At 53.7% G+C, this 23929-nt stretch overlaps 1 protein-coding gene across 2 annotated transcripts in view; it reads left to right on the top strand.

Moving 5' to 3' along the window:
- Positions 1-23929, top strand: part of CTDSPL (CTD small phosphatase like) — a 71597-nt gene that overhangs the window by 20668 nt on the left and 27000 nt on the right. For both annotated transcript variants that reach the window (XM_027835770.1, XM_027835771.1), the window contains exon 2: positions 20520-20674. In XM_027835770.1, the coding sequence (XP_027691571.1) occupies positions 20520-20674 (155 nt within the window). The remainder of the gene's footprint in view (positions 1-20519; positions 20675-23929) is intronic.

Raw genomic sequence — 23929 nt, 5'->3', positions numbered from 1 at the left:
GGATTTGAACTCAGGTCCTTCTGACTTCAGGGCCGGTGCTCTATCCACTGCGCCACCTAACCGCCCCGATTGGCTTTTCTTGACCCCAGAAGGCAAAACCACAATGACTGTGGGTCAGGTTTACAGAGAGGCCCCTATACTGCCAGGATCCTGCTTCCTTTACATTCTGTCATTCTGACACTTAAAAAAATAGAAAAAAGTCTTTAGAAAAGCTTCAGTAATCCAACACGCTTTAGAAAGCTATAGAACATAAATAAACTAAGTTTTAATGAAAGAACCTTAGCTATCCAAACTCTGGCCACAAATACTGCATACAGTAGATTTCAGTTTAATTTTTAAAACATTTTTTAAATGCCTGGAGAGTACAGGCAGGACCAGAGAGAGACAGAGATGGGAGCAGGGGAAAAGAGAAAGAGAGGGAGAGAGAGATAGGGGAAGGAGAGAAAGAAAAGAAGAGAAAAGAAGGGAGAAGAAGGAAGAGAGGGAGGGAGGAAGAAATAGGAGAGGAGAGGGAGGGAGGGAGAGCAAAGAGGAAAGGGAGAGAGGGAGTGGGGGGAAGCAGAGAAAAAAAGGAGAGGGAGAGAGAGAGAGAAGAAAGGAAAAAGGAGAGTGGGGAGGGAGGGGAGAGGGGGTGGGGAGCCCTTGGGTGCCTGGCACAGGTATTGCAGCTTGCTTAACAAGTCTTTGTTGATTGATTAATTGATTGAGAATAAGGAGATGGGACCCATAGATAACTGTACCACTCAGTGGGCTATCTGTGTACATGTATGTATAGAGAGAAGCAGACTTGCCAGGGCTGGCCCCCATCGTGGGGCTCTTGGCCATTTGGGGGGGGTGCTTTCTCTTTAGGCCTTTCCACCTTCGTAGCAGCACCGAGCCAAGGGCTCTGGGTAGTGCCCAGAGTTCCCTCCAGTTCCTTTTCTGCCCCTGGATGGGGCCTCTCCTCTCCCAGGGCAGCGCCAAGTCCCTGAGCCGGGATGGGGAGCTGGCAGCTGGGCTGAGCGCTGGGGCGGGGCAGAGCCGAGCTGGACGTGGGGAGGAAGGGGGGCCTTGGCTTCTGGTACATTCCGGACCTCCAGAATGAGCCAGAAGGGTGATGGGACAAACAGCCCACTGCAGCCCGGCCTCCCCTCCTGTGCTGACTTCCTGCCTCAGACAGGGCTGCCCAGAGCCTGAGGCGGAGGCTGCCAGGGGGCCGGGGCGGCTCCCAGCTCCCCGCTGCTGTTTGGACAACCGGTTCAGTTAGTGAGCAGGCTGACAGCTTCCAGGGGACTTTTCACTGGTTTTAAAAGTCAGCTCTTGAGCTTAAAGGGCAGAAGCAGCCACACGTGGTCGGGGGGGGGGGGGCTGTTCTTGGGGTAAAAACGCCCAGCTCCCCCAGGCTCAGCATCTTGGACCATCCCTTTAGAGGTGGAACAGAGGGTTTGCACACAGTCAGTGCTTAATCAATGTTTCATTCACTCACTGGGAGGCCAAGAGATGTGTCTGAGTGCTACCACGGGCCGGGCAGACAGGCTGACTTTGGCATTGCCAAGCACTCGGGCAAGAGCTGAGATGTGAACGTTTCATTTTCAGTCCACCTGAATTTTTTGTTTGAAATACTCAATTTGCTACTTCCAAAAAAAGATGATGAGGCCGGATTTGAACTCAGGTCCTCCTGACTTCAGGCCGGTGCTCTATCCACTGCGCCACCTTGCTGCCCTGTCAAGCCCCGCTTCTGACCCATTCTTGACCCTGTGACTCTGGACCAGTCACCTCAGCACTTGGTGCTCCAGCTGCCTCTCAGACTGCCAGGTGTGAGCAGGCGCCCATCTCGGCCTTGGTCAAGGGCGCTTCCTTGTGCCCGTGGAGGCCCCAGGTCCGGGCCCTGGCCCTCTAGAGCCTGATACCCCAGGGATGACTGGAGCTCAGGGCAGCTCCTGGGGAGGGGGTACAGGAGGATGGTCCCACCCCTCCCCCAGGGAGCTCTGTCACACATCACACGCCATTGGAATGAGCCGCCATGTGAAGGGAAGGGACAGAGCCAGGGTCACACAGCTGGGGAGTGCTGGGAGGCTGCTTTGAACAGAGGTGTCTCCGACTCCAACTATCCCCCATGGCCCTTGGGCGTTTGAGGAGGAGTGCGCCAGATCTGGGTGCTTCTGTGTGGCCCCTCCAGCCCTCCCCACCACGAGAATCTTTGCTCCTTGGGGGCAGGGACTGTTTCTGCCTTTCTTTGCACCCAAAGCTCAGGACAGCGCCCAGCATACATGAAGCACTTCATAAACGCTTCTTGGCTCACTGGCTCACTTAAAGGCCTCCCACCTCTTGGGGTCCTGCTCCTCTCATCACCCAGTACCCATCGCCTGGCTTGCCTTGCAGACAGGATGCGTGAGGCATGGATGTCGGTGCTGAGGACTTCCCTCTTTGTAGAAGCAGCGGAGCTGTCCCAGCCTGGCCCAGCCTCCCCCGTGCCCAGATGCAGACAGGAAAGCTGGGCGCCGGGTGGCTGCCAGCATGTTGCGTCTGCATTTCAGACGCACCGGCGACCGCGGCTGTTTCAGCCATGGCTGCGGCTTGTTCTGGGGGTGAAGCGGACCGTCAGTCCAGAGAGCTCCTGTGTCTCAGGTGCACGATCAGGAAGGCCTGGCAGTCAGTCAGTGATCCGCTGATCACTAAACGTTTATTACTCACTGATGGTGTGCCGGACCCTGCGCCAAGTACCGGTCATACAGAAAGAGCCAAGGGTCCCTGCCCTCGAGGAGCTCACAGTCTAACAGGGGAAACAATGTGCAAACAAACAGGTACGACAGAAATCTGACCCTGTCAATGAGGGAAGCTGCTAGGATCGGGGACGCTGCCCTAGGAGGAGGCCAGGTGTGGGGGTGGCCGGGAAAGTGTCCAGAGTCGGGAGACGGAGGCTCTCCTACATCACGGAGAAGGGAGTCAGACCGGAGAGGCGGCTTGGGGCAGGCCAGGTGGAGGACTTTGGCTTTGATCTTGGAGGTGATGGTCCAGGTGAAAGCCACAGAGGGCCAGGGGACCAAAGGCGGGGAGCAGAAATTTCCCAATGGAGTGCAGAAATGCTCCTTACATGTTCTGTGCTGGTCAGCGAGGCTCCTTCTGTGAGCTTCCTGCCCCCGGGAGGCCGCCCGAGAGCACTGAGCTGCCACGGAGCCTCGGCTCTGCGTTCTTCCTGGATGGGCCGCTAGTGAGGGCACCAGGAGCTTCCTCAAGTTACTCAGTGGGCCAGGAATAAGAGGAAGGAGCCAGTGGGTGGTGGTTTGACCAGGTAGCTCTGGGGAGAGCTTGTGTGAGCATCCTCCCAGGGAATGAGGAGAGTGTGGGAGGCCTGCTGACAGCCGGGGGGAGAAGCTCACTTCCTCCATCCCTCCCCGCCTGCGCGCTCTTCAGGGAGGCCCTTTGGAATGGGGGGCTGACCACTCTTGCTATTCCCCTTCAGAAGGCCACTTGTGCCTCTCCTCCGGGGCCACTGTGGTGAATGGCAGGATCGCACCCAGGCAGGAGGAGCTGTGGAGAGGTGTCAGAGTGCTGCCACACGCCCATTGCCCACCTGGTTCTCCCTGTGGCAGCTGAGCCAGCCCAGGTCCTGTTCCTCACGACTGACACGTCATCTCCCGATGCCGCACGTTTGCCCAGGCGCTTCCTCCCAGCTTTCCTCTGTCTGGGCCTCCCTTGCAGGAAGTCTGGTGATCATCGGTCCTAGTTTTAGTTCTCTCTCAAATTGTCTCACACTTTCTTAGCTGTGTGCTTTTTGTATTCCATTCCTTTTCCTTCTCTGCCTGCTCTCCACCCCCATGGAAGCCCCTTTACAGTTTGGGGCCAGTACTGCTGCTTTGTTGTCTTTGGACCCCCCTACCAGCCCCCCAGGGCCCGGCCCTGTGCCTTGTATGTGGTCAGGAGGTGTTTGACAAATAAGGCTCTGGACTGAGGGAGAGCCCGCTCCAGGCTGGGCCTGGGAGCCAGCAAATTGAGGACTGACACGAGCAAAGGAACGAGGTGGGGTTGGGATGCCCTGGACAAGGGACAGAATGGAGTAGGAGATGCTTTTGGGAAAGACCTTGTGGCCAGACTGCAGAGGGCTTTGATATTCAGGGATTTACTTTCAGTGGCAAAGGCAGCAAAAGGGAGTCAGTCACATGATAGTGGAGTCTCGGGAGGATTCATCCAGGGAGGACGAGGAATTCAGGATGATGGCTAGGAACCCCCCCCCCCCCCGCACTGTGTCTCACAGGGGCTGTTGTTCAGAATGCAGATCTGGGAAATGAGGGGACAGGAGAAGTGATTTCTTCTTTATGATAGAAATGTACCCCAAGGAAATGTGCCTAAAGAATTTAGTTTGAAAAATAATTTTCCCTTTCAGCTCTAAATCTCTGCCTCGTCTTTTCAAAGAAAGGCTTGAAAGATTCTGCCCATTGAATCTCAGAAAACTCAACCACTGCTTCCCGCTGCTCTGGGCAGTTAACTGTCGCGGGCCTGACACAGACCAGCAGCTGTGTCCTGGGTGCAAACCCGAGCACCAGATGAGAGCCCTTCTGGGTGCAGGGCTGGCCTTCTCTGCATGCAACTTTCCTCCTATTTGTTATTTGTATTTCCTGGGAAATGCAAAAACAGCTGCATGAGCGAGCGTGTGGTTAAGAATGAGTCTCCAAGTCCTGGGCTGGCCTGTGCGGTGGCTCGGCAGGAAGGCGTAGGAGGCAGCAGAAGAATGCCCAAGACCAGTCACTTGGCCTCTCAAACTGCTGCCTTTGCCCCTGCTTTCTGATGGGGAAGGTAGCTGAACGTGGACAGGGCCTCCTGAAGAAGCCGGTAGTCTAAACACGGCCTGCCTTGTTTGCTCCGAGGTGAGGCAGGTGCCTTGTAGGCCCTCACCGTCCATGGACATCTGAATGGTTGAGTCGCAATCGTGCATTGTGACGGTGACCAGCTCTGGCGAGCTTGGCTGTCTGTGCCCCCAGCGCACGGAGCAGAGAGAAGCAGCCAGGCCTAGGCCAGGTCCTGGATAGAGAGAGGCTCATGAAGACCTGGGGCCAGCTCCTAGCCCTGACACACCACAGGCAAATCATTGGGGATGTCTGAGCCTCAGCTCCCTTCAGGGCCCCGCTCAATCCCCACCTTTGGCAGGAAGGAACTCCCAACCACTAGTGCCTTCCCCTGTGATTGCCTTCCATGCTGTGGATGCTAGGGAAGCTGGGGGACAGAGGCCAGGAAAGAGAATGTTTCAGGCCTGGAGAAGAGCCAGCTCTGTAGAGCAGGTCACTGCAATGGGGAGTATATGGACAGAGGAAAAAAGGAGGGGCTTGAAATGCCAAAGAGAGGATTGCGTATTTGATCCTGGGGTAATAGGGAGCCATGGGAGTGAGTGAGCATGGGACTGTGGCGTGGCCACACCTGTACTGAGTGGAGGACGGCCGATGGGTCCGAGAGACCGGGGAGAAAAGCCCTTTTCCCCTCCAAGGCCCGGTGCCTTCGTGGGTGACCAGTCCTTGACCCTCTTGTTTGACCTCTTCTGGGCCCCCTGCCCCTCTGCCTGAAGGCAGGACTGTTTGTCCTGCGGTGAGGCTTAAAATAAGTCCAGCATGACCCACATGTGACCTTTTGTCCTTCTTTTCTGGGCTGTCCCAGAGTAGAAAAGCCTGCTGAGGGGGGTTGTTTACCCGTTGTTACAAAAGAAATAAAAATTGTTTGTGATTACAGTGGAGGTTGGGGGAATCACTAATGCTTGAATTTGGAAACCACTTGGGCTGGAGTCAGCAGCCGTGGGCTCACTTGAACCCAAGGGCCTGAGGCATCTGCTTGTCCTCTCTGCAACAGTGAGACTTCCAGGAATGTATACGAAAGGCCAGAGAAATGGCCCAAACGACTTTTCTGCCAACAGGACTGGAGCAAGCATTTTTTAAGCATAAACGTTTGGGGCCACCTTTATTTTGGTCAAGCTCGTTCTAGCTCAGTTTCTAAAAGCCCGGGTTGTGTAAGAGTCAGGTTGCTGGGGGCAGCCCGGTAGGAGTAAGGCTTTTGTGGGGTGCTGCTGCAAGCGTCGGCGGTGTGGGCGATCCGACCTTCACTGCGGTCACGCTGCAGGCTTGAGAGGAGGGCCCCGCCTCGGTGCTCACCTCACTGCGCAGTTCGTGTGCTCCCAAATCTGACTTTAGTCGTGATTCGCCAGCTCAGAAGACGTCCATGGTTCCATCTCGTCTTCCAGGCAGGGCCTGGCATTCAGCCCGTCAACAGCCTGGGCCCACTGACGCCTCCCCCCCCAAGTCGGAGAAGGGGAGCTCCCCGAGGGCAGGGCAGCTTTGTTTTGTCTGGGGCCCTGGTGGTCCCGGAGTGAGTGAATGAGTGAGTCTCTCCTTTGCAGCTTCTTCGTAGACATGCTGGTTTGAGTGCTGGAGTTTTCCAGGGGTGCCCTTTTTGGGGGGCGTTGGGCCAGCTGCTCGTCAAGGACAGCAGGGTCCCTGGCTTCCCTCTCTGCAGCCCCTCATTGCCGTCAGCAGGGCAGCTGCTTGCTAGATGGCTGCCATTGGGACGGTTGTTCCGGGACGGTTGTTCCGGGACGGTCCCAGGGGATTCTCTCCCACGATGCCCTGTGTCCTAACTGTGAGTGTCCTCTCTGGCTTCTCTGTCCCTCCTCATCCCCAGCTGCCAGCTTCCCTGGCTTCCTTCTGGTTTCAGGGCAAGAAGCCTGTCCTGGACCCTCCCTTGGAGACTAGCCCCCCAGTCCCGGCTAGAGCTTAGCCCGGTGCCTGGCACACAGTAGGGGCTGAATCAGTGCTGATTCACTCACTGTCTGACCTTGCCCAGTCTATGGCCCTCTCTCCTGTTGTTCCGTAATTCCCTCTCTACCTCCCCATCTCTTTTTAGCAGTGATTGTTGAGGAGATGCTCATGGTATCGGCTAACATTTATGTAACGTTTACAAAGCACTGTGTCGCTTATTTGATCCTCCAAACAACGGCGTCAGCTAGATATTGTAGTTACTATTATCTAAGGCCGAAAGAAATTAGATGGTGAACTGATGGGGTGGGATTTGAACCCAGGGCTCTCCCTCAGTCTAGCCCTCCTTCCACACTTCTCATTTTTTCTGGCCTAGTTGGTCAGTAGTATTTTGCTGGTCCTCCCCAGTCTTTCTTCATAGTGTTTGTCCCTCTTCAAGATCAAGGGGTGGCTCCTCTGCCAGAGGAGAAGCTTGTGAAGGGCTGTGTTAACACACAGATGTGTGTATGGACTCCTCCACCTGACCTTGGCCTGGCTCCTGGGGAGAGAAGAATGGAAGGAATGTTGGAGGAGACAAAGAGCATCGTGGGGAGCTGGCGGACAGGGCCCGCCTGGAGGCCGAGAGCGGACAGGAGGCACAGTAGGCCCTTTCATGGTGCTGCTCCCCCAGTGGGGGATCTGTGTGGGTGTCCCCAGGGTCTTCTCCATAAAAGACAATAGCTCACCTTCCTAGATCCAAGAGGGTTTTTTAACAGGTCCATTTCAGGACAACTCAGTAAACAGTATAGCAGGTGGTGATTCAGAGGTGTGCTAGTCAGTGGAGTTACAAAGTGGGAACATAGTTGTGCCTGCCCTCAGGGAGCTTACTTCTTGCCTGCTGGGCTCTTCCTTTGTGGGGTACTGTCAGGAGCAGCTCAGGCAGCTGTGCCCCTTGCTCATAGGAGCTTCCAACCTAAGGCCTATTGGAAGAAACAATCAAAATGGTAGAAAGCCCTTTATGGGGAAAAAAAAAATCATAAGACATTCCAAAAAAAGCTAGATGTTTCTAAGACAAATAGTTCTGTGGGAACCAGCACATTTTATCATTGCCTCAGAAGAAGCAAAGGGATAACAAATGTGAACTTGGCAATGGAGACCTGAAAGCCAATAGGAAGATCCCCAAGTGGAAGTCAGATGGGCTCACCAAGGCAGGGATAGAGGAAACAAGATCAAGATTAGAAAAGCGACCATGAGAACAGATTCAGCTTCTTTTTTTTTTTCCAGCCAGGTAGTAGGGTCAAGTGACTTGCCCAGGGTCATACAGCTAGTAAGTGTTGTGTCCGAGGCTAGATTTGAACTCAGGTCCTCCTGAATCCAGGGCCGGTGCTCTATCCACTGCACCACCTAGCTGCCCCAGATTCAGCTTTCCAGAGAAAATGGCGGACAAGAAAATGTTCTTCCGCTCTCTGCAGACTAGGAGCCATGGGTAGACGCTACAGGAAGGCATATTTCAAGTCTACATCAGAAAAAAAAACAACAACCATTCTCTCGTGATGAGAGCTGCCCCCAAAGAATATCCTGAGCTGGGCTCCCCTCCCTGGAGCTCTCCTGGCAGAGGCTGGATGGGACTGTCTGGAGTTGGGGATTCTTGGCCTCGGAAGTCCTTCCAGTCCTAAGTTTCCCTGAGTGTGCAATGCTAGGCAGGGAAGAAGGGCGGGGAAGGTGCAGCCTCTTTGCCAGGAAACATCCGGGCAGGTGACTGCCCTTCTTGGTTTCTACGATGGACGTACAGTGGGACTAAATCCATCTGGAGCTCAGGCTTCAACAGTGAATGATACCAGCCCTCCACCATGGGGAATGCCAGTTTCTGAACAGCGGAGGCTGCTATTTTTCCTCTTTGGGTCATCGATGGACAGCCCCCAAGCTCCGCTGCTATCCGCTGGTCACCTCACCCACGCAGGCTCCCCCAGCATGTTGGGAGGACTCCCCATGGAGGATTTCCAGAAGCACAAATCACTCAGGATGAGAAAGCACGAGTGGATCAAGATCCGTTCCATGGAAGGGAATGTGCCGATTTCAGAGGCCATCAGGTCCCAGCCCTTGTTTGACAGGTGACCCAAGGTCACACAGCTTGTTAGTGACAGGGCCAGGCTTCCTGATTCCTCGGCTAGTGTCCTTCCACCTGCACTACATTATCGCCGCCGTGAAGTTAATTCCGAATTTGATCAGCTTCTTCATCTGTAAAAGGGAGGGGGAGAGGGAAGGAGTTGGACTGGTGGTGTCTGAGATCCCTTTGAGCACTGACGTTCCACAGACTTCCCCCCCCATCCCCTCCCTCAGGGCCTTGCGCTCGGATCAACCTGGATACGTTTAGATGTGGCTCTTTGGTCGTATCTGCCGCGTGGACTTGAGTGGGGCAGAGATGGAAGAATCCTGAGTGAAGGGGCTGGAGCAGCTGCAAACCTGCCGTTGGGACCCCTGCCCAGGAGGAGCAGGTGGAAAGTCACGAGACGGTGCAAGACAAGACAAGACGCTGAGGGCTCCACACCACCCCCCTCCAGACGTCTGAGGCCTTGGATGGAAGCACGAGCTCCCTCGTGTGTGTGCTTTGGACAACTCACGGAGGAGGCGGCGTGGCCCAGGATGCAGAGGGTCAGCCTTGGAGTCAGGAAGGCCTGAGTTCAAGTTCCACCCCAGAAAATTCCTGGCAAATCCCTCACCCTCTGTGCCCCAGGCAGCTCGCTGAGACTAGATAGCAGACCAAATGGGTACGGATCTGCACCTGAGAAGTTTTGTCTTCTTTCCCCTCCCCTCCCTAAACCAAAAGCTAAACGTAGACGTCCCTGAATTCTGGAGCTTCTCCATCACCCTCCCCCCCAAGGAAAAAGGAAGATGAGTCACGGCTGGTTTGGACAGCCGACCTTTGATATCCGGGAGCGTGCTGACAGCGCTCCAGACAGGTCTTTGGAAGGCGGCCACAGCAGCGATCACCCTCGGCCAGATAGAGCCCCCCGGGGTTCTGGGGCCACTCTGTCTGCCGCTGAGGGGCAGATGGGAAGAGCTTCGGAAGTCCCCGACCAGCCCTCAGCATTTAGACCTAAGTCTTCCAGAGGGAGGGGTGTTTTCACAAATTGTGCTGCTCTTTTTCTGTCGGTTATGTGCCAGAGTGACCGCTGTGTTAGCCCCCACTGTTAGCGAGGCTGCTGCACAGAGCACTGGGCCTGGAGCTGGGTTCCAGTCTAGCCTGTGCCACTTAGCAGCTGTGTGACCCTCGGCAAGACACCAACATGCTGTCTGCCTGAGTTTCCTTCTCTGTAAATCAGGGCAATAATAGCATGTACATCCCAAGGTTGTTGTAAAGATCACCCCTGAAAATCCTCTCTAAACGCCAGCTGTTGACGTCAAATGCTGACCTGTTGATAGCAGAGTCTCTGGCTTCTGAGTACTTGGCAAACATTAGCTCACTAGGCCTCTGGAGCATAGGACAGAGGGTAAAGCTTGTGGAAAGATTTGTCTTTGTTTCCACTTGTTTAATGGGGCCTAGAAAAGTGGATGAATCCTTTAGGAGAACTTGGGGATGGTCCCTGGTTTTCTGTTTCATGTGAAGAAGCCCAAATGCCTCCCCACTTCACAAAGAAGACAACACAGTAGAGTGGGGCTGGTGTGGGCCGTGCAATGGACCCAAGCGGGGGTGGGGGTGGAGGGAGTGCGGCCAAGGGCCTGGGAATCCTTTGCCTCTCATCAGCCCTGTGGAGGCACGAGGCACTTCCCTGGATCTTGGGGCAATTTGCAGCGACCTGCACCTTCTCATTCTGTGTTCCTTTGGTGCTGGTACTCCCACAAACCCTCCACACAGTGTTACCCACCATCACAGGCTTTTATTCCAACATGGCCCATTGGTGGCCCTCACAGGCCTTGCCTGGATTAACTTTCCCTACTTGTGCATCATCCATGGTCTGTCCCCCAAGGGAGCGTCCACTCAGGGAGTGCCCTTCCATGCTACCCTTTAGCCGCCTGCAGTTTTCATTCTCTGGGAGTCATGGTGTTTGATAGTTTCTTAACATGAAGCATCAACGGAAGAATGTTGGTGTTGAAAAGCCAGGCTTTGATACCAACTGCATTCCTCCTTGGATTAATTTTAGAAGCCTCCCCTGCACTTCCTGCTTCTCTGCAGCTCCCCCACAAACGAGCCCTAAGAATATCCCTTCACCCTGCCTGCCCTTCCTTTCTCCCCCACCAGACCTCCCGTGGGCAGGTGGCTGCTTCCTGCCCAGAGCTCCCCCCTTTGCCATCGTCCTAGTCGCTTGGGAAGGAAGCCCTGTTCCCTTCATCAAGGAGACCCTGCATGTGTGTGTAGATCGTTTGACCAGGTTTGCCGCATGCAGAAGCGCAGAGAGAGAGGAGGCAGCAGCTTGCTTGACTTGGTGATGTGTTTCATTCACTCAGGGCTGTTCTTTCAGGCGCTGTAATCATAGAAGCTCACATTTATAGAGCACCTACTATGTGCCTGGCACTGTGCTATGCACTTTACAAATAGGATCCCATTTGATCCTCTCAGCATCCCTGGGAGGGTGGTGCTGTTATCATCCCCATTTTACAGTTGAGAAAACTGGGACAAACCAAGGTGAAGGGACTTGTCTGGGGTCACCCAGCTGGTCAGTGTCTGAGGCCAGATTTGGACTCGGGTCTCCCTAACCCCAGTCCCAGTTCTCTGGGAACTGTGGCGCCCCCTAGTGGCCTTCCCTGTGGTGCTTTCCAGGGTGTGGCCTCCAGAGTAAGGTGCCAGGGTTCTGGGCCTTCTTCATCCAGGCAGGGACTGTTTGGACCTGGAAAGTGTGGAGGGGGGGGCGCCCAAGTCAAGTCTGGGGCATCTCGAGAGCTCTGTGGAACGAGGGAGGGTTTGACAGAAGCAGCAGATTGGAGAGACAGTGGGCTACCAGTGTGGCCATCCTCTACAGCACTGAAGAGATCTACTGTGTTAATGAAGCATCTGTGTGCGCTTTTATTCTCAAGCCTAATTGTTGCCTTGAGAGCACGTGCCCCATTACGCAGAAATGAGCCTGGCTCTGCTGTGGGAGTCAGCCCCTTGGAGCGCCCGCTACGGCCGCAGACCTGTGCTTCCACGTTTAGAGGTAGGAGAGCCAGGCCTCATGAGGAGGGGTGAGGCTGTCAGCTGGAGAGCCACCCCTAGGCCCAGACGAAAAGGGTGCTGGCAAAAAGCAGGGCTTGGAGTAGGGCTGGCGACACTCTTACAATCAGGCGCAGCTGGAATTTCTTCTGCAGAAGTTCCCTCCCCACATGGTTTCTTTTCATTTTATTTTGGACGAATTTCTTTTTTTATGGGGGGGTGTACAAAACCCTTTTATATGATAACGTTCATCTATTCTTGGTCTCTTTGCTAGACAAGCTTTCTTTTATTCTGCACGATTGAGGCAAATGCATTATTTCCCTTTGGGTTTCTCCTCGGTGTATTTTTCTTTCCTCTCTGCCAGCTCATTGCTCCAGGTGAAGTTTGCTGTTGCAGAAGGTGAGGGGTGACATGGTCCAACCACGATCCCGTTTCCCTAGGAATTGTTCTGGTTTTTCTCCAGTTACCAGGCATTCCAACCACCATCTTCTTCCACGTGCCGTGGCTGTTTGTTCCAGATTCTCTGTTCTGTTGATCTGTTTGTCCAGTGGGGATCCCGTGCAGGAGGGTGCAGTCCCTTCTTTGGGGGCCTGACAGGATGAGTCTGCCTTCATTCATCTTTTTCCCAGTTCTTCCCCTTTAGGTTCTTCCTCCTTCGTTCCCTGCAGCTGAATCTAACCCAGTGAGAGGGTCATGGGCGTGTTCGTTAGTAAGCGTGCAAATTGACCCAAGCTGCTTCACGGCATTAGGTTGTCTTAGCCGGGTGCACAGAACAGACCACGATGACTCCTCCCCACTCCCGGGGAGATGGCTGCTGGAAGCTTTATTCTCCCCATTTTGCAGATGAGGAAATGGAGGCTGGGGGCAAGGAGGGACTTACCCACAGTTCTAGAGCTGCTGTTAGAAGCAAAATTCAAACCCAGAGCTTCTGCCTCTGAGGCCAGCAGTGTGTCCACTACGCTGCATGGATAAGCAGAGGGCTCACGTGCGCTGGAGTCCATTCCAGGCTAGATATTTCATCTAGCTTCTTGACAGAGTGAACTTGTTTTTTTAATCTTTCTTGCCTCGGTTTTGTTAGTGATGTGGAAGATGCATGTGATTTCTGGCATTGCCCAATGTCCCTCAATATATTGCTAGAGCTATTTGGTATTTTACTTTTTGGTTGAGACTTAAATCTTCTGAATGTGCCATGGTCTCTCCTTCCCTAAAAGAGATTTCAACAAACCCCCTGTGGTTATTTCTAAGCCTTAGGGGAGTTAAAGCAAGTGAAACTGTCCATCAGCTGCTAAAGATGAAGTGGGTCAAAGACTTCTTCAGGATATATATGAATCCCAGGACTTGAATGAATTCGCGCGGCGAGGGAAGGCCCTGGAGCCCGAGAGACCCCCGAGCCAGAGGATGGTCGGAGCCATTGAGAAACATGCAGAGATTGCGTGGAGGCGCCACCTTTCTTCCCCAACTCTGGCTTGCAGAAAAGATGCTACCTGGACCCTGGGGGCAGGGTTCTTTGCCAGGGCATTGCTGGAGTTTGGGGTTTTTTCTTCTTTTAGCTGTGTGGTTTGTGCATGCCGCAACCGTGATTAAGTGACCCTGGAGTGTAGAGAGGCCCCTGTGCCAGGGACCAAAGCTGGACCTTGTGGGCTGGACGCTGGGATGCAAAATTCAACACGATCCCGTCGTTGGAGGAGCACGGGACAAACGGCCAGAGGACGGCAGTGCCCAGGGCTTTCAGAATGGCCAAGAGTCCAGGAGGTGAGGAAGAGGAAGGGAGATAGCCTGGGCAGAGAACAGCTCAAGCGAAGGTGTGGAGCGCATGTTTGGAGGCAGTGTCCCCAGTGTGGCATGGAGGGAGTTGTGAGAGGGGCAAGGCACAGCATGCCAGGGGAGGAGGACCTTGAATCTTTCCTGGGAGACAGCAAGGAGCCCTTGACCGCTGGGGTCCGGGGGAAGCGTCCTGCTCTTGCCTCTGCTGTGGACGGACCGCTGGGGTGACCCCGGGCAAGGCACTCGGCATCCCGGGGCCCTCCAGTGAGGGGCTGGACCAGAAGGCCTTGGAGGCCCCTTTCTGCGCCAGCCCTGCACTCCCATACAGAGCGCCACTGTGCGATAAGAAGCGCTCAAGCAATAAATGCAGGAGAGTATCTACTATGAAATGAATGTGGAGGGGTAGTTGACAGTCTGTTGATGGGGTCAGGCAGTGGATAGAACCTTGGAGCTGGAGGTAAGAGGTCTGGATCAGAATCCCTCCTTGGACTCTCACAGGCAAGGCATTGTACCTCATGGAGCCCCAGTTTACCCATCTGTAAAGTGGGGCCAGCGCCTGAACTCCCTCCCTCCCAAGGTTGTTACAAGACTTAGAGGGCTAAGTGCTGACTACTCAAATAACAGGGGAAGTGAGAGAGCAGCTGGGGGGTGGGGGAGCAGGGGACGCCCCTGGTGCCGTGATGCCCTAGCTCGTGATGTCTGGAAGCAGCCACTCAAAGCATCCACGAAAATCATCGCAGCATCTGAGGACCCCACAACAGTATGCTTGTTGGCTTTGTGCCTGTGGGCCTGGCTCCAGAGAGTACCTGGGATACCCAGAAATCAGAGCTGGGCTTGGAGGTGCCATGCGAAGGACCCAGTATGCACTGTCCCTGCCCACTCCCACCCTCGACATTAGCTAAAATGATTTTGGGGGGACCCAGAATAGCTACCTTAGAACTCTCTGTAAAATGCATTTTAAAAAGAGATTGAAGGAGAGGTCAAAAGTCCAGCTGTTAAAATATAACCCCAAAGAGTTAGAGTGTGACGGGGCAGGGGGGGCAGCCAGCCAGGCAAATTCCTCAGCTCCCAGGAAGAGCCACACCCCAAGTATCTCAAATCAGTGAGAATGTAGCCAGGATGGCAGCTTCTCATCCAGGCTCCTGCTCCATCCTCACAAGGCTCTGAGGCGTCCTGCCTGCCTGCAGCAGATGGCGGGAAGCCCCAAGGGCCAAGGTGGCACAGAAATGCCAGGTGGAGCGAGGGTCAGCCTCAGCTTCCTCTGCACCCAGCACACTGCCCATTCCAGAAAGGGGAAGCAGGCTCCTTCCCTTCTAGTTCTAGCCTGTGGGTAGCAGAGTTCTCCAGGAAGGGGCACCTGGTGCCCACAGAGCGGGGGCTGGGACCAGCTTTCTGAAAAGGTGTCTGGCTCTTCTCAATCCGGGCTTATTTTCCTCAATTGGAGAGGATGTTTGGATTTCCAGAGTCCCCATGTGCTGGTGAACTTTGTGCTGTCTGCCTCTTTTTTTTTTTCTTAAAGAGAAGAAAGGTTTATTTGTTTGGCCACTCCTTTGGGGGGAGGGGGGGAAGAATGTGATGTATGTGTGGACTGCACAGAATTTCCTGTTTCAGACCCATTCCAAACCACAGCCCTGGCAGGAACTCTGGAGCAGCTAACCAGAGTCTTCTTCCAGTGAAGAAACGATGCCTTTGGTACCTTTCTTTGACTCATTGCAGTGTTGGGTGGCCTGTGCTCGGCACCCAGAGCTGCAAAGAAGTGGCAGAGACGTGGGTGGTCGTGGAACTTTGCTCCATCACCGTCTACAGCCCCCAGCCCACACGTGTAAACAAAGTGAAAGTGGCTAATGCCAATGTTCTTGGACACTCTGAGAGGCAACCTCAGAGGCAGTGGACCTGGCTGTGTGACCCTGGACAGGTCTCCTGACTTCTCCATAACTGGGGCCTTTCTCTAAGATATCTGCGTTACAGAGAAGGTGCCAACCTGCCCAACAGCCTTGGGTGGTCCACTCCAGGACCCTTGAGACAGAACAGGACTTGAGTTTTGCCAAAGCTTCGTCCGATCTTAAGGCACAAGGAGGGAACGCTTCCTCCCGGTTTAGAAAGTGAGAACAGCCTTCTGTCCATCCATTTCTCCTTTTCAGACCCTCTCGGGAGTTCTGGGATGGTAGCTTCACGCTGGGATTGCCAGCTCTTTGGGGACTTTAATCTGGCCTGGGAAGAAATGCATTTGATTTCTGGTGGCAGTGTTTAAACCAATAGAGCAAAAAGGGTGCCAGGGAAGAATCTGGGCTGTGGGAGAATGGCGGCATTGCGGCTTGGAAATGCTCAGTGTTCACTTGGGAACTCGAACCCTTTGGAAGCATTGGCCCCTGCCCAGTCTGGCAGAGCATGATGGGAAGGATAAAGAGTTGCACGTGTGCCGCAGGGGGAGGCTTGCGTAGAGGCTCCCACGAAGCCCGTGCGGTCTAGGCACAACAGGGAATTACTGTTCCTGTTTTACAGACGGGCAAATTGAGGCTCACCAGAGTGAGTGACTTGTCCAGTCACATGACTGGTAAGTGTCAGGGGCAGGGTTCGAACCCAGGTTTTCCTGGCTTTGCGGCAGGTAATGTAGCAACTGCCACTCCTCCAGGCGGCCTCCGGCGGTCTTGGGAACCTCTTCTTCCCTCACTGTGCCAGGCAGGCCGCCTGCATTTGGGAAGGGGCTCTCCCAGGAGACACCCTGGAGCAGGGCTGGGCAGAGAGGCTTACCTGAGCCCCGCCAAGCTTCTGCCCTGGTGCTCGTCAGGGAGTGTCTGGGGATGTGGATCTTGAGAAGACGGTGGCTGGGGCTGTTTTGTCCTTAGAGCTAATTTTGGGGCTCATTTGCATGGGGGAAGGAAAAGTTGGGGGCGCTAAGCTTCGAAGCCCTGGGCGTTCTCTCCTGCATTCAGATTTTGTGACTTTTCTTAGTACTGTGAACTTGTATAGGTGACGTGTCCCGTGTCATGCTTGACCCCATGTTTTGCTGAGCCCCCAGAATGTGCGGAACCCTCCCAGGAGCAGAGCCAGAGACCAAACGGCAGGCTTTGCCAACTCTGGTGTCTGGTCCAGATCACACGAGGGCAGTTTGTGGGGATGGGCACGTGCCCTCCAGATTCCAGCCACGTCCAGAAATGGCGCTATTGATCGCTTGGCGGCCCGTGCCTTGGGCCCCAAAGGTGGTGACGGGAGCGATGATGGCAATAGCAGCAGCAGCATTTAGTGATAGGACTCCCTAAGGTGGGCAAGGCTAGGTAGGCAGAGTACATATATTTGTGTGTCTGCATATGTGCATAGACATGTAGTACCCAAGCGTGTGTGTGTTATGTGTATAGATGTTTCTATCTCTAGGACACACGTGTTTGTGTTACATGTGTGTACACAGTGTTTGTAGGTGTGTGTTTTATATGTATCGAGGTGGAGCTGTGTAGGACACAAGTATGTGTATTATTACATGTGCATAGATATTTTGATCTCTAGTTCTCTATGTGTATAATTATATGTATTATGTGTAGATATAGTATACATATGTATCTGTATGTTACATGTATCCTTATGTGTATAACTATGTAGATACATGAGACATATGTGTGTGGTGGGTACACACACATCCACGTGGTCTCCTGAGAAACTTGGAACAAGCCTGCCCTGGAAAAGATGATCCTTTGAGACAAAGCACACCCCTTCTATTGAACCTCCCAGACACTGAACTTGTGTTGGGCATTGGTGACTTTCGCGGCATTTTGGATTTTTCAAGGTGGGACAGTGAGAATGTGGGGTTGCCACCTCCAAGGCTCCCGGCGCGCCCACCCAGTGGGGGGATGGGTGGCCCAGAACTTTGAGGGTGCTTTTCCTCTTTGGCTCTTGAAGCCTTTTGAATCTCGGTGCCCTGAGACACCTGGTCTGTGCCCCAGGCTGGCTTTTCAGGTACGTAATGCCTGCTCACATTCCACTTGCCTGGGTACTTGTACGCACACCCCCCCACACACACCCCACTCCTCAATTTTCCTAATCATTAATATGCTTCACTGCTACCCTCCAGGGCCAAAGGATCCCCAACCCTTCTCGTTCATAGTAGCCTTCACATGTGACATCCGTGGGCCCTGGGACAGATGTGTTCCTAGAAAAGGCCTGGAAACAGCCTATGTATCCAGCAAATGGGGAATGATGGAAAACCGGGGATGATGATAAGGGCATACTGTCGGCTGGGCTGGCGAATGGGGAGAATTCAGTGAATTGTGGGAAAGACGCTGACAAACGATGGCGATTCAGAATGGCAGGATGCGTGTGGACGACAGCTGTGTGAGTGGTCATAATGAAAGCGACGTCTCGGGATGCCCCAAAGGAAACAGAAGCAGACGGCAGAGTCTGTGCTTGGTCTCCACGGGCATGGGGGCTAGTGGCTCCTAAATGGCTTTTATTGGGATGATGGACGTTTGTTGATGATAGCTCAGCTTATCATTTTTAAATTTAGAAAAGGATGTGTCATATGAAGGTGCCTTTTTAATTCTGTGTGTCGGTCTATATTTGTATCATCTCCTTGCACGTCTTTATTGTCTCATCTTTAGATTGTAAGCTCCTTGAGGGCAAGGCATCTCTTGTTTGTCTTGGTATCCTCAGTGCTTGGCATACAGTAGGTGCTTAATCAATGCCTGTTGGTAATTATTGTCTACAATGATTTTTGAAAAAAAGTTTTTATTGATATTTTCTGTTTCTTACATCATCATAGTATCCCACAGAGAGCCATCCAATATGACAAAGAATATTTTAAAGAGCAGCTGGGGGGTGCCATAGTGCACAGAGAGCCAGGCCTAAAGTCAGGAAGACTTCTATTTCTGAGTTCAAATCTGGCCTTAGACACTTACTGTGTGACCCTGGACAAGTCACTTACCCCTGTTTTTGACTCCGTTCCTTCATCTGTAAAATGAACTGGAGAAGGAAACGGCAAATCACTCCAGTATCTTTGCCAGGAAAACCCCAAAAGTGGTCGCGGAGAGTTGCGAACGACTGAGATGATCAAACAGTGTTTGATGGGCCTCTCCTCTGTGTCCACTACTTGGCTGTCACAAAAAGCGCTGCTCCAAATGTGAGGACTTTCTTCTTGTCACTGACTTCCTCGGGGTGTAAGCCCAGTCACGGAGTCTCGATTTTATTTGGTGACACGCACTTCGTAACGTCAGGTTGAGAGAAAGCAGGAGTGCTGAGTGCTCCTGATTCAGCCTCTGGCTCCTGAGTGGCCCTGGAGTGTCCTGTTTTCCAGATGCACACGCACACCCAAGTCAGGCTGCGGGAGATGAGAACCTTTGTGGGGCGGCTTCTTCTCTTTGCTTGTTTTGTCTGGTAGTTTTAGCGGTGAACATCCAGTCTCACGGTGCTCTTCATTTAGAAATGCTCCACAAGGAGCGCCATATTTGATTCACTTTGGTGGACCAAAAGGATCTCTGATTAGAGGACAAGGGTGAGGCACAGTGTCTGGGGAGCCCAGGCAGACCCTGGAATTAGAATTATTGGGCTCTGACGCTCCCAGGCTTGAGCCCCTTGCGAATGGGCTCCATTCTACACTATCCTTCGGCTTGCTGTTGGCCGGATCAGCAGACTTAGGCCATCTCATTGCACCTGGACCCTCACCACAGCAAGGCAATTCTAGTGCTGCCCAATGCCGTACCCCACTCCCCATAGCGTCTCTTCCAAGCTTTCTTGTCTGTCCTCAGCCTTCCCACACAAGTCTGTCTTCCCGTGGATGTTTGACCCTGGCCACTCCCTCCCCTGCTCAGCTCACCCCTGTAGCTCTGTCCCTCCAGGATCCAAGAGCAGCGTTTCCCTTGGGCATTTGAATCCCCTCCTGGCCTGACCCCTTCCACCCTTTGCAGTCTCCTTCACACATTGGGCCAGGTGTGGTATTCTTGGTATGCAAGGCGTAGACCTCACTCACTCACCTGGGCTCTGGGAGCTTGGTGGCCTTTTCAGAATGTTTTTCTAAGTGTATTCCTGTAGAATTGTTGGCTTTGCTACCCATTGTATTTTACTTGATGCATTAGAAATGTTCTGAGAGGGGCAGCTGGGTATTGAGGGGTTCAGTGTTTTCTCTGCTTTCTGAGCTATATTCCCTTGCACAATAGTGATGAATCCAACTGATAAATCGCTAAAAACAAGTGGATAGAGCACGGGCCCTGGAGTCAGGAGGACCTGAGTTCAAATCTGGCCTCATACACATAACACTCACTAGCTGTGTGACCCTGGGCAAGTAACTTACCCCCAATTGCCTCACAAAACAAAACAAAAAAAGAGACGTTCTGAGGACTCTGCAGGGATCACCAGTCTGACCGATCTGTTATCGTTCCTTGTTTACACCTGCCTTTTCGGTCTCCCTCCTTGGGGCTGCCTCTCTGCGTCCCTGGCCTTATTCAAGGCTTGGCCCAAGCCCCGCTTTCTCAGGAGGGAGCGCATTTGCGGTTGGCCCTCCTGCTTGGGCCTTCCCCTGACGTTGTGCCCGTTCAGATGTAGGTTTTGTCCTCCATTAGAACGGGAGCTTCTTGAGGGCAGGGCCTTTGTTTTTGGCCTTTCTATTCCCAACACTCAGCCCCGTACTTGGTCTATACTAAATGCTGAATTTTCTAATAATTCTGGTCCCTGGAAACAGACAAGGGGATAACTTCTGTCTTCCCAGCAGAGGGGTGGTGGATGGTGGGGGCAGAATAGGTCATGCATTGCCCAACGCGAATGCTGCCATACCGATTGGTTTTGGTTTAACTGGTTTTTCTTTGTTCCAAGGGAGTGTTCAGTTTGGGGACTGGTGGAGGCGGGATGGGGGTATCCCAAATGGACTCCTACATTGATAGCCCGAGGGGGTCCCCACCGCCCTCCTCTGTCACAGCTCCCTTTCTCAGGGCTCTGTGCTCTCTCTCCTCCTGCAGCGTCCCAGAGCAGCTTCAGCCTGAAGAAGCAGAGGAGCCGGAGCATCTTCAGCTCGTTGTTCTGCTGCTTTCGCGGCTACGATGCGGACCCCACGGCCATCCGCAGCACGGGCGCGCCGCCCCCGGCGGTGGAGGAGAACGGGGGGCTTCAGAAGGTCAGTCCTCTCCGTCTCCTCTCCTCACGGGAGCTCAGAGGCCGAGATGCCTCTCGCCTGGAGCGAGGCCTGGCCCCGGGCCCCGGGGGCTCGGTGGATTCCCGAATTCGGAATCGACTGCAGGCGGCCAGCCGTGCGAGCCGTCTTCTTGGCTGAGGAGAGAGTGTAGGCAGGAGTGGCTTGTTTTACTGCTGCAGCTGCTGCTTCTTCCTTACCTTAGAATTGGATCATTTGCAGTAATTTTCCATTCCTCTGGTTTCTTGGAAACTCAGAGGATTGTGGAGTTGGCAAGATCACCTGCAGAAGCTGGTCCCCACAGGAAGTGGGACGTCACCTCCCCACCGAAATGGCAGGCTGGGCCCCATCACTTGTTTTGTGGCCTTCGTTGGCACTCATGTGCGTGGGTCTCTGCTCAGCTAAGACCTCTGGGGAGATCCCCGAGCAGACTGAATGAGGGAGGGTTTGAGGGATGGCTGTCTTCTCCTAAGTGATTCTAGTTCCAGGCCTTTATTTGAGGTGGGGCTGCTTGTCAGTGCCGGCTCCCCCACTGCCTTCCTTCTGACCCGGGAGGTTTTCCAGAAGGAAGCCACTACCTGCCGTCAGGTCAGATCGAGAGCGTGGCACCCCGAGCCCTCGGCAGCCAGAGGGGAGCAGCTGCAGATGAGAATCATCCCGAGGGTGCCAGTGCTTTCCTTTCCGGTGCCCGCGCTGTGATTGTGGGGGCAGCTGAGTCTTCAGAGGGAGGCTTCCCTGGCTCTCCACAGATCGAGGGATTTATTCACCAGGAGGGAGGGAATTGATGCTGACAAGGAGAGGTTTAGGGAGACGAGCACTGATGTAGACTCATGTTAGTGGAATCCCACCAAGAGGTTTAAAAAACTCCCTTCCCTCAGTCATAATTCTGTCTTTGCTGAAGTCTAAAGACAAGGAAGCCTTCCCAACGGGTGAGCGTTCTCCAGACGCCCTTAATCATAGCTATCAGTGTACTAATGAGCTGCACAGAGCTCAGCATGCCATGACACCTCTTCACTGACGTTTCCAGCAATTGGAAACAGATTGTTCTAAACCATCCATGATGGAAAAACAACATGGATGAAAGATGTGTGCTGTGCGTGTGCTGGGTACGCCTCCTCTTCCATCGCTGTGGCTGTTTGAATGACCTGGGCCCAAGAACTAAGCAGGATCTAACTCCATTGCGCTTGGGAAATTGTACACACTCTCCTGGACTGCAAACTGCCACTTTCCCCAAGTCTTAGCGCTGGTATTCTCCTGGTAGGACGGCCATGTGGCTGCGAATCATCGAGCATCACAGTCTGGGGAAAGTCCAAATGATAAAGACCGCACAGAACAGGAGAGGCCCATGGGAAGTGTAAGCAGACTGCCTCCAATCCCCGTGTGTGACGTGTGGGGAAGAAGAGGCAGAAAGGGCCTGCTACCCCAAGGGTGCAGGTGGCCAGAAAAGAAGCTGAGCTCATCACAGAGCAAGAAAGAGAGGCGGCAGCTGGCCAAGAGTCAGCGGGGCAGCAGGCAAGCATTGGAAAGATGTGCCAGGATGGCCAGTCGGAGGATTCACGAGTCACCCGTGTCCTGGGGGCCCACTGGGCCGGGCCAGGCGTCAGCTGGTGTTGCTACATGACGAGCCACCTGGCCTGCACCTTGGATAGAGCAGAGGGCTCCAAGTATTTCTGATGAAAAGACTAGCCAAGAAAAGTTGTGAAATACAAAGGCAAGAGTCAAGAGAAACCTAGAAGAGCAAATCTAACTGAGCATTTCCAAGGGCCCTCTGATGATGTGCTAACATTCTAACGGAGGAGAACCAGTGTCCTCTAAAACCTTTGAAAAGATATTGAGGAAGTTAGATAAGAAAAACAAGGGGGTGGGGGAGGGCGAGTTCTGTTCTGTGTGTTTTCAGAGGGGAAAGTGAGGGGAGGGAAAAGAGATAGACCTGTGCAGAAAAGTGGGCAAAGGTGAAGCTCATCCTTTCTTCTAATTGAGGTGCTTGAGGAAGAAGGGGTCTGAAGGGCAACAGATGAACCTGTTACAGGGTAAGGGGGACGGGGTGGGGGGTCAGAAGGAAGGTGTGTTAAGAGGGAGGAGAACACAAGCCAGGAATACTCATGAGCAAAATCATCACTCTGATCCTGGGGGACTGTTAGAAGGAGGGGGAGAAAAAAAACCTAGAATCTGGCCCTCAGACTCCTGGAGAGCGGCTCATCCTGGTGCGTGTGAGTGGGACGGAGGCTTACTGTGCCGTCACAAATGGCCGAAAGAGAGGATTTCTGAAAATCCCGAGTAGAGCCAAGTGACTCAGAGGGGAGTGAGCAGAATCCCTTTATACAACGATAGCAACGCCATAGAGAGAATGAGCTTTGGAAGACCAGAGTGGCCAGAGCAATGAGAGAGACTGTGGAAGGCCAAAGCCAGGAGAGGAGGAGAACACCCGGCGGGTGCAGGGAGGGCATACTGGGCCTGAGGAGCCATGAGGATGCCAGGCACACAGGATGGGCAGCGATCTTTTGATTTGTTGAGGGCGCAGAATGGAGGTTTTGTTCTGTAAAGAATCTTTTCCATCTGCTTCATAGATAGAGGGAAGGGCCTTCTTTGGGCCTCCTTATCTTGTTCTCCTTCAAAATAAAAAGTACGGATAAACCCACATAGGTAGGAGGGCCAGAGAAGCATCCCGGAGGCACGTCCCGGAGCCTGCCTGGAAGCCGAGGACTCAGAGAACCCCTGTTCCGGACTGCAGCAGGGCAGCCGGAGGAGGATTGTGGAGCCGGAGGGTAGGATGGTGAAGGGGAATTAGTACAAAGAAGTTTGGAATCAGGGCTTGAAGAGCTTTGGATGCCAAGTGGAGGAACGTGTACTTCGTAATGGTCAGACCCTGGGCAGCTGGCTAGGACGTGGTCAGGCTCGGGCCGAGGATGGCCACGCTGCCGTGGAGAGCTCTGGTGGGGGGGGGGGGCGGGAACCTCAGCTCCTCAGGAAGCCTGGCTGTAGCCTTGTGACGTTTGAAGTCATTCAGCAAGCACTGACCCAGAGTGACTGGACCTGGCCGCTCCCAGGAGCCGTCAGCTGCCTGGGCTCTTGTAATCGGTGGGCCTTGGCCAGGGCACTGGCCTTGCTCCATTTGCAGCAACAGCTCTGGTCAGCGTCCTCTAGGACTAGGGGGGCCAGGGGCTAGCGTAGGAAGGAACCTTGGTCCACCATTTTACTCCCTGTGTACCCTCAGACAGGTCCCTTGAATCAGTTAGTCAC

The sequence above is a fragment of the Vombatus ursinus genome, unplaced genomic scaffold, assembly GCF_900497805.2.
Source record: "Vombatus ursinus unplaced genomic scaffold, bare-nosed wombat genome assembly UNPS02014817.1, whole genome shotgun sequence".
Taxonomy (NCBI): domain Eukaryota; kingdom Metazoa; phylum Chordata; class Mammalia; order Diprotodontia; family Vombatidae; genus Vombatus; species Vombatus ursinus.
Note: the sequence above shows the minus strand (reverse complement) of the source record. Positions and strands in the feature narration are given on the sequence as shown.